The following is a 13,363-nucleotide window of genomic DNA, read 5'->3' as shown; positions in this document are numbered from 1 at the left end:
TTGAAATGGACAGTTCTAAATGTTGAAGTGAAAAGTGAAAAGTTTGACCAAAAGAAATTGCTAGTCATCTATTTTTGGTTTATATATTTTTTTGTTACATTACGGAATAATGTATTAAAGGACAAAAACATATCTAAACAGGCCTCCCTGTCTCTTATCTTTATAAAGATCTAGTAACTGACAAAAACAAATCAATTCGATGACATCACAACTTAATAGGCAGTTAGGGGAGATTTACTATCAAAGGAACCCTCTCCATGTTTACCATGTATTTTGTTTATCTGAACGAAGCGCTGCAAGAGACAAAGTTCACTTCACATTAACCTGTTACATGCAGCAAACATGCAGTCACCACTGATCAAACAATAAGATGGAGGAAAAACAGCATCATTAGTGCTAATGGTCAGACTAATGATGGAAATGAGTAGCCACTGAAGAAAAACAAAGGAGAAAAAAATGAGTTTTCCACCTCTAAATCGAAATAACTAATGAATAGAATCACACAATGAAAAAGGGTATATCTCTTTTTGTGAATTAAGGTTTACTGAACTGACTGTATGAATGAATTGAGAAAAAGGGACCCCAAACAAGCCCAAAAGCTTTATTGTGGTCTTTATTCTTTTAGTTGGCCTTATCAGTGAACTGTACTGTCCTGTACCTTTTCCTATATGCAAACTTCTAATAACGTATTCAATCAATCAATCAAATCCCTCCAATATTCCACGTTAGTCGCCCATATTAACCTAACACACGAATAGATATTTAAGCAATAATGTTTTTTTACAGTACATTTTGCAACCTGTTACAGTAGACCTTTTGCAAGAACTTAGTCTACAGTTCTATCTATTTTAATTTAAGTAAAAGGAAGTATATAATAATAATTATAAATACGCTTATAGCACCTTTCAAAAACAGGGTTTACAAAGTACTAAAGAAAATAAATTAGCAAAAATTAAGGCAGTAAAACAGCATAACAGATAGACTAATAAAACAAAGTAAGCAATGAAAGAAAAAAAAATACAATAATTACGGCACAAAAAGCCAGTCTACAGAAAAGAGAGAGAAGAAACAGCCTCATCTGATCTCAGGTCAGTCATTAAGAGTACTAGAGGCCCTGGTGACAAAGGCTTCATCCCTTTGCTCCTTCATCTGGATTTAGGAACTAGACAAAAAGCTTTTGGGTATCTCAGGGAGATACACGGTATATCAGGAGATAAAAGAGCTAAAATAAAATGAGCAAAGATTAGCCAAACACATCAGTGCCTCAAAAAAAGTCAATCGCAAGAATATGAAATATGCTCTCCTGCTCTCATTTGTTAATGCTAGTTAAAACCCGTGCAGCTGCAAGTTGTAGATACATTATAACAAAGGCATTAACTTCCATTTTGCAGAGAGGAATGATTTTTATTATTTAACCCTTGAGAAAGGTATAGGCAAACACACTGACATTGGATTGTCTGGTGGCCTGATGCCCTGCCTAAAATGAGATATCTTCTGGTTTGAAAAGGCTAAAGTCATTGCATCTTTCAGAGCAAGCATCAACAATGAAGTTGAGGGAGGCATCATTGGCATTGCTCACAACATTAAATAGTGTCCGAAGCCAGTGGTTCTAAACCTTTTCCGGCCGCGACCCCCAAAAGAATCATATTTTAACTGAGGACCCCCCCCACCCCACCCTGGCGAGCACTAAGAGTTGAGGCATTTTGTATAACACGGTTCTATTGTGAAAATAGCAGATCCCCTGGGGGTCACGGCCCACAGGTTGAGAACCACTGTCCTAAGCCAGTGTATTAAGAGCCAGGAGCTTCAGGTTGCTTCTCCCACTGGAGTTGGCAAGTGGGACAAGAGCCACGGGGGCTGCTGGTTCAGTGAAAGCAGGCAGGGTTAGGCGGCCACGAGTATTCATGGTACGCTGCTCCAGAGACAGGGCTTCCTGCTTCCGGAGCAGATCCTGGGACATGCGAGCATGGTGGAGCTCCAACCTCTGCAGAGAATGCCTAGGTGGAAGTGGAAGTGAAGGCATTATCATTTTTTACTGGAGCCATTGGAGTCAAGCCTTTCATAGAGACTGACACAAAAGTCACAACATGGAAACTTGAGGATAATATTCATTGATTGAATGATTGATTGAATTCTTTATTAGTCAGAAATGTAAAAAGCACGAGGTACAGTAAGACATTAAGGCTAAAAGGATAACACAAAGAAAGTCCTGGGGACTTGTTTCCATTGTGGTCCTATATACTGTATTCAATTCATCAAGGATAACAGTCCAGGTGGCTCAAACAGGCCGACTACACAGTTGTCTATCACACTGAAAAGATAGAGCTTATCGTCCCTGTCCAGCAGAAACCTTGTATCTCCAAGTTATAAGTGTGCAAGTTTTTTCCAAAATCAAAGCCCTGCCTCATCATTTAAGACTGCTGCACAAAACAAGTGAAAACAGTAGATCTACAAGCACACAAGGCGTTGTGTGCTTGTAGATTTGCTATTTTCACAATTCCAAATCAATTTTTAAATGATAAATACAAACGAACGCTTTTGGACATACAAGGTGTCCACCCGACAAAGGCATTATGCAAGGTTGTGCAGAGAGGTGATGCTCATGGAAAAGGGAATTCCCACTTTAGTTGGAATACTCACTGAGCCTCAGAGAGCTTCTGTTTCAGTGCCTTGATGGTGGCTTCCAGCTGCTTTACCTCTGCAACCAACCCAATCTGAACCTGTAGAGAAACACAGCAAGTAAAGACGGATTTATACAAAAGCCTTTTTTCGACTGCAGCTTTAGCACCAGACTACACCACACCGCACCACAGGTGTTTCGGGTCCCTTCTTCAGTATGTGTCAGAAAGGCAAATGTCATTCTAGGTCTGACATTTGCCTTACACACACACTGAAGAAGCGCTCCACCCAAAACATCTGTGACAATACACTGACAAAATGTAATCTGTAGTGCCTTTTACTCTGAATGTTTGGATTGTGAAGTGAAGAGGCTAACCAATCTATAATATATTTAAGTTATTAGCTGAGCTAGTTGGTAATTTGATCACATTTCTGGTTCCATCATCGTGAATTGCCAGTTTTATTGATTGATGACTTTACCTACACTTTACCTGTATATAAAACTGGGCATCTGAGGGGAAAAAAGTTAAAACGTTTCAGTTTCTCATGATATGACTATGAGATTATCAAGCAGGTCTTGGTGAGCATGGGACTGGGCTTACCTCGTCTCTGCACAGGTCCATGCCAGGTCTCATCGTTCTGTTCTCCAGTCTGGTGTGAGCCAGCTTCAGTGAACCCGTCTTGACCTGGAGGTCCTCATCTAGACCATGGATATCACTCTCCATCTCTGTGATCTCTTCCTGAGTCTGACCCACAGAAGAATAGTCACCTGACCCTGAATACTGATGTTGATACAGATTCCATTTACCAATACCACTACTAGTGACTGTGCTGGTATCAACAGTAACGCAGATAGAAACACACACTGAACACTATAGCCCTGGCTTCTTACACAAATGCGTGCAGTAGCTTTATGCGCTGGTCTTGTAGGCCTAATGAAATCAACTGAAAAAGACGCTTGAGGAAAAAGACTTCTGCTCAACAATGAAAGAATAGATGTTATTTATCTACTGTACATACAAACAGTCACATGTAGAAGCAGCTTGCACCGTTTAAAAATGACAAATGACATGAATAACTGACTTTGTTCAATTGCCACTGCAGCTCATCACGGGCCTGGTCTTCATGGTGAGTTCGCTTGCGGAGGGCAAACTCAGTGGCTCTGCGCTGAGTCTCCAGCTCACTCTGCAGCTATAGGAAACACAGGAAAAAGAATTCACCCTAAACTCAAGGCAGGAGTAAATAGGTCAAGTGTGTCAGCCTTAATAGTCCCATGAGTTAACTTAAATCCTCTCTGAATTGTCCTTATAAATGCCCACCCAGCTGGAATTCCAATCAGCTTGAAGTAAACTACTGAGAATTCTGGCAAATGGTATTGCTTCATAGTAGTGGTGTAAAGTAAATAAGTACATTTACTTAAGTACTGTACTATCATTATGAGGTATTTGTACTTTACTTTTTACTTCCACTCCACTACATTTCGGATCCAAATATTGTATGTTTTCTCTCTACATTTTTTGAAGACTTTAGTTACTAGTTACTTTGCAGATATACATTATAATATTACCAGTAAGACTCCCTAATCGGGAGATAAGCGACCGTTGGTCGCTTATCTCCACAAATAGGCCAAAAGTTTGTTTTACCAATTATTACACTCTATGTGAACATTTACATCAACAAATCCCAAGTACTATGCAGAACGACCCATTTCAAGTTTTTAATGTACAACAATATTTAGAAAATAGGTCTACAAGCTGACAGTCCTCGTCCCTTATATTCCCATAGGTTATATGGAGATCTCAGTGTTTGTCAGTCCTTGTTCATTTATGCCCATATATGGACATCTCTATATCTACTGTAACAGTCCTTGTCCCTTTATGCCCATATATGGAGATCTCTTAACTGTAAGTCCTTGTCCCTTTTATGCCCATATATGGATATTCCTGATGTCATCAGTATATGAACATATATGGGCTTTCTGATATGCCCATATATGGAGATCTCTTAACTGTAAGCCCTTGTCCCTTTTATGCCCATATATGGATATCCCTGATGTCATCCGTATATGCCCATATATGGGCTTTCTAATATGCCCATATATGGAGATCTCTGTATCTCCATATATGGGTATAAAAGGATACTTCAGGTCTGACATCAGGTTTGTTTATATTGGGTTGCTAGGTTTGACATCACAAACTCTATGGGCCATCTGACCTAGAAATCTATATTTGGGCATAGATGACTCATCGTGACCTCATCACACGTCGACCGCACGTGTGACGTGCGGTCGACCGCACGTGTGACCGACGGACGGCCGGTGGAGGTTTTCATACTAAACTGCGACCTTACGGTCGCAATAAAATATGATTTTTTTTATGGTATAGAATTCTGCCTCCGTATTAGAAATCCCAAGGCACATCTGGACTTATCTCGCCGCACTCGAGAACCGCTGATTTACTTTTAAGGCATGAGTGTCACGCAACTTCCCGTACGATATCTATCAACACTTGTCTTGACGAGTATTCAACAGCCTGCACACAAAGGCGGAAGTACCACCCAAGAAAATGACTTTCCAGATCTGTTTACATTCTCTGTGCATGAAACCCATGTTGTGATTGGTCGAAAAATAAAGTACATACTAGGGCATTCACGAATAGGGATTTTTAGTATTCGAATTATTCGACCTCAAAGTATTTGAATAGTCGAATATTCGACAGGACTGGCCAAACTGTCAAATATTAAGTAAGCAAGAGGCGAACATTGTGAAAATAGCCGATCTACATGCTCACAACGCCTCGAGGCATTGTGACTCGTGAGCATGTAGATCTGCTATTTTCACAATATTTATCTGCGGAACCGAGTCACATTAAATGTAATACCTACCAGTAAGACTCCCTAATCGGGAGATAAGCGACCGTTGGTCGCTTATCTCCACAAATAGGCCAAAAGTTTGTTTTACCAATTATCAAGACATACGGGCAGTTGACAGTTTGCCATGGTTACTCATTGAAGTTGAATCTCCATATATGGAGATAATCACACTAAGTCTGACCTCACCAGCCCATATTTGGGCATGAGCAACTTATGTCTCCATATATGGAGATATGATGACATCACACAGTCCTCAGCCGATGATGTGGCGTGATGTCATACAATACACAAACGAGCCCTACAGTATAAAGGGGCAATTCTTGCCAGGAAAGAAGCATTTCTTCGACTCAGACCTTATCGCCAGGGTTGGCTTATAGCAGCTGTCGGTAGGACCATATATGGATTCTGTTAGTGTGGATCTCCTAACAGGGCATCATCTGGGATACAATCCCTTTTATGCCCATATATGGAGATCCCTAACAGAATCCCTTTCATGCCCATATATGGAGATCCCTAACAGAATCCCTTTTATGCCCATATATGGAGATCCCTAACAGCATCCCTTTTATGCCCATATATGGAGATCACTAACAGCTAACAGAATCCCTTTTATGCCCATATATGGAGATCCCTAACAGAATCCCTTTTATGCCCATATATGGAGATCCCTAACAGAATCCCTTTTATGCCCATATATGGAGATCCCTAACAGAATCCCTTTTATGCCCATATATGGAGATCCCTAACAGAATCCCTTGTATGCCCATATATGGAGATCCCTAACAGAATCCCTTTTATGCCCATATATGGAGATCCCTAACAGAATCCCTTTTATGCCCACATATTATGGAGAAATCCCTGCTCTGAGTATCTGACATCAGTGTGATGTCACCTGTTTATGCCCATATATGGAGATCCCTGCTCTGTGTATCTGGTTGCTATGGTAAACAGTTGGTTGCTAGGGTAAAAAAACATGGTTGCTATGGTAAACAGTTGGTTGCTAGGGTAAACAGTTGGTTGCTAGGGTAAAACCATGGTTGCTAAGGTGGTTGCTAACGTACACTAACAGACCAGCAACAACAGACTGTTGCCACAGCAACGTACACAAAGGTTTGTGTACACATGTGGTGTGATGTCATACTGATGCGGAGATATGAGCAGGGCAAAGGTGTGACGTGTGACGTGTGACGGACGGACGGACGGACGGCCGGCCGGTGGAGGTTTTCATAGTAAACTGCTCCCTGACGGTCGCAATAAAATATACATTAAACCACGCCCTATTTTATACCTTAGCTATTTAGGAATAGCTGATCTACAAGCTATTACGAGCTTGTACTGTAGATGTGCTGTTTTCAAACATTTTGTACTTTTTTGTACTTTTTGAGGCCAACACTTTCATACTTTTACTCAAGTACATTTAGAATTCCAGACTTTTACTTGTAACAGAGTACTTTTTCCACCACTGCAAACGTACCTGAGCCCTGGTCAGATTGGCTTCTTCCCTCATCTGCTGTGAAAGCTGCATGGCTTCCTCAGCCACAGACACGTTGTACTGGCTGAACTGCAGCCACTCCTGTGGGGTGGAGGAACTGCAATACAATGGATTTGACAGGCTGATATTTTCTTCTTCTAAAGCAGTGGTTCTCAACCTTTTCAGGCCGTGACCCCCCAAATAATCATATTTTAACTGGGAACCCCCCCCCCCCCCCCCCCTCCTTTGCAATTACACTTCCAGCTCACCCTGAGGGTATGCGAGTAGGGTTGGTCTTCAGCGAGATCCGAGTTGACTTCACATTCAGTGAGAGGCATGTCATGTCGATGTCCAGGGCCTCCATCTTATTTTGGATATCAGCGGTCAGCTGGTGACGTGCCTCCTGCAGAACACTGGGAGAAAACAAACGCAGTTGGGAGGACTGCAACATTTGGCGTGCCTGTCAATTCCTACATTTATCTATTTAAAATAAAATCAAGTTTTTATAAAACTGACAAGCGTTTACTGTCTGGCAGCAGAATGTCAACAAACTCTCTCACCACAGCTGCTCAAAGGCCTTGTCAATGTGCTGCTGGAGAACTTGCTGCACTCTCTCAATCAGGCCCTTTTCCGCTTTCAGCTGCTCGTGCACAGGGTCAGTGACCAGCTCGTAGCCTCGCCGCCCCTCCCTCAGGGTCAAGCACTCCACGGTGACCTCCAGGGGTGTCACTGTGGCGGCCAGTGCCTGCTCCGTCTGCTCTTTATTCTAGGGATGCATGGGACCATATGAACATTTCATGTCACGGTTATTGTGACCGAAAAAACTGTACGATTTAAGATATTATCGCGATAATGAAAATATCCCCAACAACCATTAACCTGGGGTGGAACATTTGCCAAAAAATTGCAGATCTACAAGCAAGCAAAGAGATTTGGTAGAGAGTGAAAAAAAAGACTATCAAGTATGTTATTTTCCGGTCCGTTTGACCAATTATAGGGGTTTAAATGGTATAGGATATGCAGCTCGGCAAATAAAAGATGATTTGATCCCAGTGCATGAAGGAGAATAATTTCACAATAATTAATTTTTATCACGATAAACGATATCGATTATCGTCCCGTCCCTACTTTAGACTGTCACAAACAACAATCAAATCTCTGTTGTGAAATATACAAATGTAATCACGTGGATCTCTTGGGATCCAAATGTGAACGGCGTGGCTGTATCTCTGGCTTCATGTGGCCAGCCAGGGCCATGACATCAGTTGTCTATGACAGGGGTCTTCAACGTTTTCAGGCCAAGGACCCCTTAGTTGAGAGAGAGATGAAGCAGGGACCCCCACAACATTTTCATAGATTCCATATCGGTTCATCGTTTGGTGGCACAATCATCAGTGTATTTTGGATTCATGTAAATTTGTGTTCTCAGATATTTAACCATTAATAAACTTGACCTTTTATTGTACTTAGTCTGCTCTTTTTCCCTTCCACACCAAACCTCTTTGCCGAAAATAGCCGATCTACAGTACAAGCTCACAGCGCCTCGCAGCGCGTCCCAGCGCGAGGCGAGGCGTTGTGAGCTTGTAGATCAGCTATTTTTGGCTACAGTTCTCAGAATATGGACACTAGGGTTCAAGTTGTTAATATAAAAAGGATTGGAAGATTTGGAGGACCCCTTGTAGTAACTCTGAGGACCCCCTAGGGGTCCCGGACCCCCTGATGAAGACCCCTGATCTATGATGTATGACTCCAAAATGTCAGAGCCCAGTTGTCTTCCAATTTCACAGCAGATCAGGGAAGAACTGTGACAGTCTCTCTCACCTTTACAAATTGATAGATTAAGTTGTTCAAATTGCAATTAATTGAGTTCAATATGACATTATGCCAGCTCAAAATGAGCTTTCAAACATTCAGGCCATTCGGAGCTCACCAGAGTCAATGCCTCCATCTCTTTGTCTACTGCCTGTGCACATGATTCCAAGGCCTCTCTCCAACGGGCCACATCCCAGATCCTGTCACTCAGCCTGCGACAGGTATCGCTGTCATCCCAGAAGGTCTGCAAGAGAAAGATGGATAGAAAGCAACTCAGCAGAGAAAGGGAAGGAATAGACTTTTTGATGTATGCGGTGGAGAAAAGTAACTTTAATGTCAGTGGTGGAAAAAGTACTTGCATTTTGTAGTTAAGTAAAAGTATCAATACTGCAATGTAGAAATACTCTCTGTTACAAGTGGAAGTCCTGTATTCTTGTGGGTATGTAACTCATAGAGTGTACAGAGTGTGTACAAATGGACCCTAACGGGTCCACGGCACCCTGTCTTTAAAATATATTTATTTTTTATTTTATAAATTCGGTCTCAGAGATAGAAATGGGGCTCCGTAGCCTAATGCATGTCAAATTGGGGGTCCTTGAAATTAAAATGGTTGAGAATCACTGCTAGAGCCGTAAAGACCTTCTCCTTGGGGTCCTTGACATGAAAACCTTTGAGATACTTTAATGGTTTCCTGTTGAAATAAGCTTAGTCTTTTCATGGATCTCCTTTTAGTAGACCTTGTACCAGTGAACTGTACCGTCATGAAACTGTACATTTTCCTATGCAAACTTCTAATAAAGCCTTCAATCAATCAATCAAACCACTGCTCTAGTGTGGTTGCGGCTCACACAAACAATGCAACATAGCAGCCTCTCAACCCACCTTACTGGAGGTTTCATTGCGTAGGGTCCTCCCTTCTTGACGGATCTCGTTTGACACATGCCTCTCGTGCTCTGCAGTGGCAGAGAGCTGCTGGTTGTTGCCAGACCATTCTGACACACTGTGGCGTAAAGCAGGCTTTGCAGGAATAACAGACATCCTGCTGTTGGGGTGAGGACAGAGCAGAGGAAAACACTATAAAATATTTAGCAGTGTGGTTATACCGTAAAATACCTTAATTATCCCTATTTGAGCGGTGCTAACCATTCCGTCCTTGTCCCCTTTTATGCCCATATACGGTATACATGTATATGGAGATCCCTGATGTCATCAATATTAAGCCCATATCTTGGAATGCCCATATATTGTATGGATATATGTGTCAGTCTCATGTGGTCTATGACTATGATTCAGACATCTATGATGTCAGTCATCTCCATTTCCCATTGAAGTCAATGGAGAAAATGTATTCACGAATAAATTAAATTAAACTATAACGTAGACATATATCTCTAATCTCTTAGCAAAATACAAGCAGACTGATGGATATGTTTTGTTTATCATTGTCTCCACCAGCCGAAGGCATGGGGGAGAGTATGTTTTCCCCTTCGTCCGTCCGTCCGTCCGTCCGTCCGTGTGTGTGTGTGTGTGTGTGTGTGTGTGTGTGTGTGTGTGTGTGTGTGTGTGTGTGTGTGTGTGTGTGTGTGTGTGTGTGTGTGTGTGTGTGTGTGTGTGTGTGTGCGTGCGTCCTCGCAGTTTGTTACCACCTAATCTCAGTCGCCGTTGGCCCGGTCGCTGCCAAAATGAGCACACACACTCCCTGGATGCCAATTCAGAACCTCTGACCCACATTTTTCAAATGGGCCTGTTCTAGCGCCACCATGAGGCCGATGTTTGCAAAACACATTTCTGTACACTACTCTTACAGATTTTGTCCAAAAATCACACAAATCGGTAGACAGTATCTCTACAGTCATGTGATCGACATGGATCTGTCCGATTTTCCATATTCCATCCTGATTGGCTAAAACTGGCTTCCAAAGTTTGTAGGACTGGTCCGTTTTGAACAAAATGCCTCAAATCAGGAACGCAGCATGCAATTATCGAGAAATTTTGCATGCACATTCCCACTAGGCCGAGGAAGAAATGGCACTTCAATTTTTTTAAATCAGCCTCATGGTGGCGCAATAACAGGCCGATTCATGTTTTTACCTATAACTCCACTGATCAGTGTCAAACTGATCGGTGGAGGCCGACGTATGTAAAACACATTTTTGGATATTACTCCTTCAGATTTCATCCAAAAATCAGTACACATAATCTCTACAGTCATGTGATCAAGATGGATCTGTCCGATATTTCATATTCCATCCTGATTGGCTAAGATTGGCCTCCAAACTTTGCATTGGTCCGTTTTGAACAAAATGCCTCCAATCATCAACGCAGCTTGCGCTTAACGTGAAACTTTGCATGCACATTCCCACTAGGTAGAGGAAAAAATGCCCCCCTTTCACATTGGCCTGTTATAGCGCCACCATCAGGTCGACCTTTGAAAAACATTTTTTTTAAACAAAATCATGCATGCAGTGTCCGTGAAACGGCCGTGAAAAAGACCTGGCACCATTTTCACGGCACCAGGAGGACATAATAACCTTCCTGACCTGGTGGAGACCTGTGCTCGGAAGAGCACTGCTTCTAGTTTACTTTCATTTGTATATGGGCATTCCAAGATATGAGCTTAATATTGATGACATCAGGGATCTCCATATATGGGCATAAAAGGGACAAGGACTGACACAGAGATCTCCATATTTATGGCCATTAATTTATTTGTGAATTAATTTTCCTCATTGACTTGAATGGGGAAACTTCAAATGGTAAGTGTGACTTGTGTCACACTTTTTGGAGGACCTGTAGTAACTCTGAGGACCCCCTAGGGGTCGCGGACCCCCTGTTGAAGAGCCCTGTATTAGACGTCTAATCAATGTCTATATATAGACAATCTATATATAGATGTCTATCAACATCTAGTCAAAGCTTTGGCGTCTAAAAACGTTCACTTTTAGACCAATGTTAGGCGTGTGCTCAGTGGGATGGTGTGCTAAGAGGTCAGAGTGAGTCCAGTCCAGATGTCATGACTCATCATGACACGATGACAGGAGTAAAAAAGGATGACACAACATGACGACACAGTTATACATCATACCAGTGTATATAAGGATGCGTGTTGCCAAATATTTGGAGCGAGTAGTTGGAGCAAGTAAGTTGGAGCAAGTAAGTTGGAGCAAAGGAAGTTGCAGCAAGTGGTTGGAGGTTCGATCTCCGGATAATTTCTCCACCATGGCAGCTATGAGAAGAAAGACGTTCATCCTCCTTTGTGCTGTTGGCATAGTCGTGGCTATCTTACTATGGTCCAGAGTGATGTATGATGTGTCGCATGTCATGTGCCCCTCCTCTGACAAGACCATCACCCCTGTCCAGGACACCAAGCACCTGATGATTTCAGCATATCTGGATAACAGGATGAAGGGTTGGGATTTGCGAATCATCGCGATACTCCGGAAAGATGACGTGGCGCCCCTTCACTGTGTTTTCTGCTGTGCTGGTGACCTCACCACCTGTGAGTCTCACCAAAGCACCCCGGCAAGTGTTCAAGGGGAAATGGATTGGGGGTTCCCGTTTGAGACAAAATTTGTGATGTGTCGCATTCCGACAGCCTGCAACAAGCCAACTCACGTGACGCTTTCAATTCATGCAGACAGCAAGCAAGAACGGGAGCAGAACTTCCTCCCTATACGCAATCGGCATACAGACGCTACAATGCCTCAGTTTGACTTCACAGTCTGCCTCTCGACCATCTTCGGCGGCATTAACAATGTTCTGCAGTTCACACAGGCCTTGGAGACATACAAATTGATGGGCGTCGAGAAGGTGACAGTCTACAACACCAGCTGTGGTCCAGATCTCGACCGATTGCTGCACAGCTACAGCCAGGAGGGGTTCGTAGAAATGGTTCCTTGGCCCATAGACGAACATGTCACACCGTCGCGGGGATGGAAATATCTAGACGGCGAGGGGGACCTGCATTATTATGGCCAGATGGCCACACTCCATGACTGCCTGTACAGAAACATGGAGCACTCTCGCTATGTCCTGTTGCACGACATCGATGAAATAATTGTACCGTACCATCACGACAGCCTAAAGGCTCTGTTAAGTCAGCTCCAAGAGCAGGAACCAAAGGCAGGGGTGTTCAAATTCCAGATGGACTTATTTCCAACCGAGCGTGTTGCAAATTTCCACCCTCCCCAGTGGCAAGACGTGCCAGGAATTAATATCTTGGAGCACATCTATAGACACAACACAGCAGTACAAGAGTATGATAACACCAAGATGATAGTTCGGCCAGAGATGGTGCAAGAGACATCAGTGCACTTTCCGGTGAATTACCTCGGGAACACTTTTGTAGTCCCACGAGAAATGGCTCGGATTATGCACATCCGGAGTTGTCCAACCTGCAAAGAGCAGCCACATATTGACACCAGGCTGTGGCATTTTGCTGAAAAGCTGATCGCCAGTGTGGACAAAGCTCTGGGGAGAATAGGGATGCTGAAGACAAAAGAGAGAGCATGATGGATCATGGACACAACGTGCCATAACCGAAGGACCAACTTGTGAAACTAACGTCGCCAACCAAACTTCGAGCTTGCA

General features: G+C 42.9%; 1 protein-coding gene across 1 annotated transcript; it reads right to left on the bottom strand.

Annotated features, from left to right (window-relative positions):
- Positions 1–1,777: 1,777 nt before the first annotated feature.
- tekt2 (tektin 2 (testicular)) lies at positions 1,778–9,811 on the bottom strand (the record flags this gene model as incomplete). The annotated part of the gene is made up of 9 exons (XM_080735420.1): positions 1,778–1,997; positions 2,641–2,720; positions 3,222–3,365; positions 3,703–3,810; positions 6,965–7,079; positions 7,231–7,374; positions 7,522–7,727; positions 8,892–9,017; positions 9,656–9,811. The coding sequence occupies 9 exons, from the start codon at positions 9,809–9,811 to the stop codon at positions 1,778–1,780; spliced, it is 1,299 nt and encodes a 432-aa protein (XP_080591546.1).
- Positions 9,812–13,363: the final 3,552 nt, after the last annotated feature.

This window comes from Nannobrachium achirus, assembly GCF_963921795.1.
Source record: "Nannobrachium achirus genome assembly, chromosome: 10".
In the NCBI taxonomy this organism is placed as follows: domain Eukaryota; kingdom Metazoa; phylum Chordata; class Actinopteri; order Myctophiformes; family Myctophidae; genus Nannobrachium; species Nannobrachium achirus.
The sequence above is the reverse complement of the archived record's forward strand: the minus strand, read 5'-3'. Positions and strand labels throughout refer to the sequence as shown.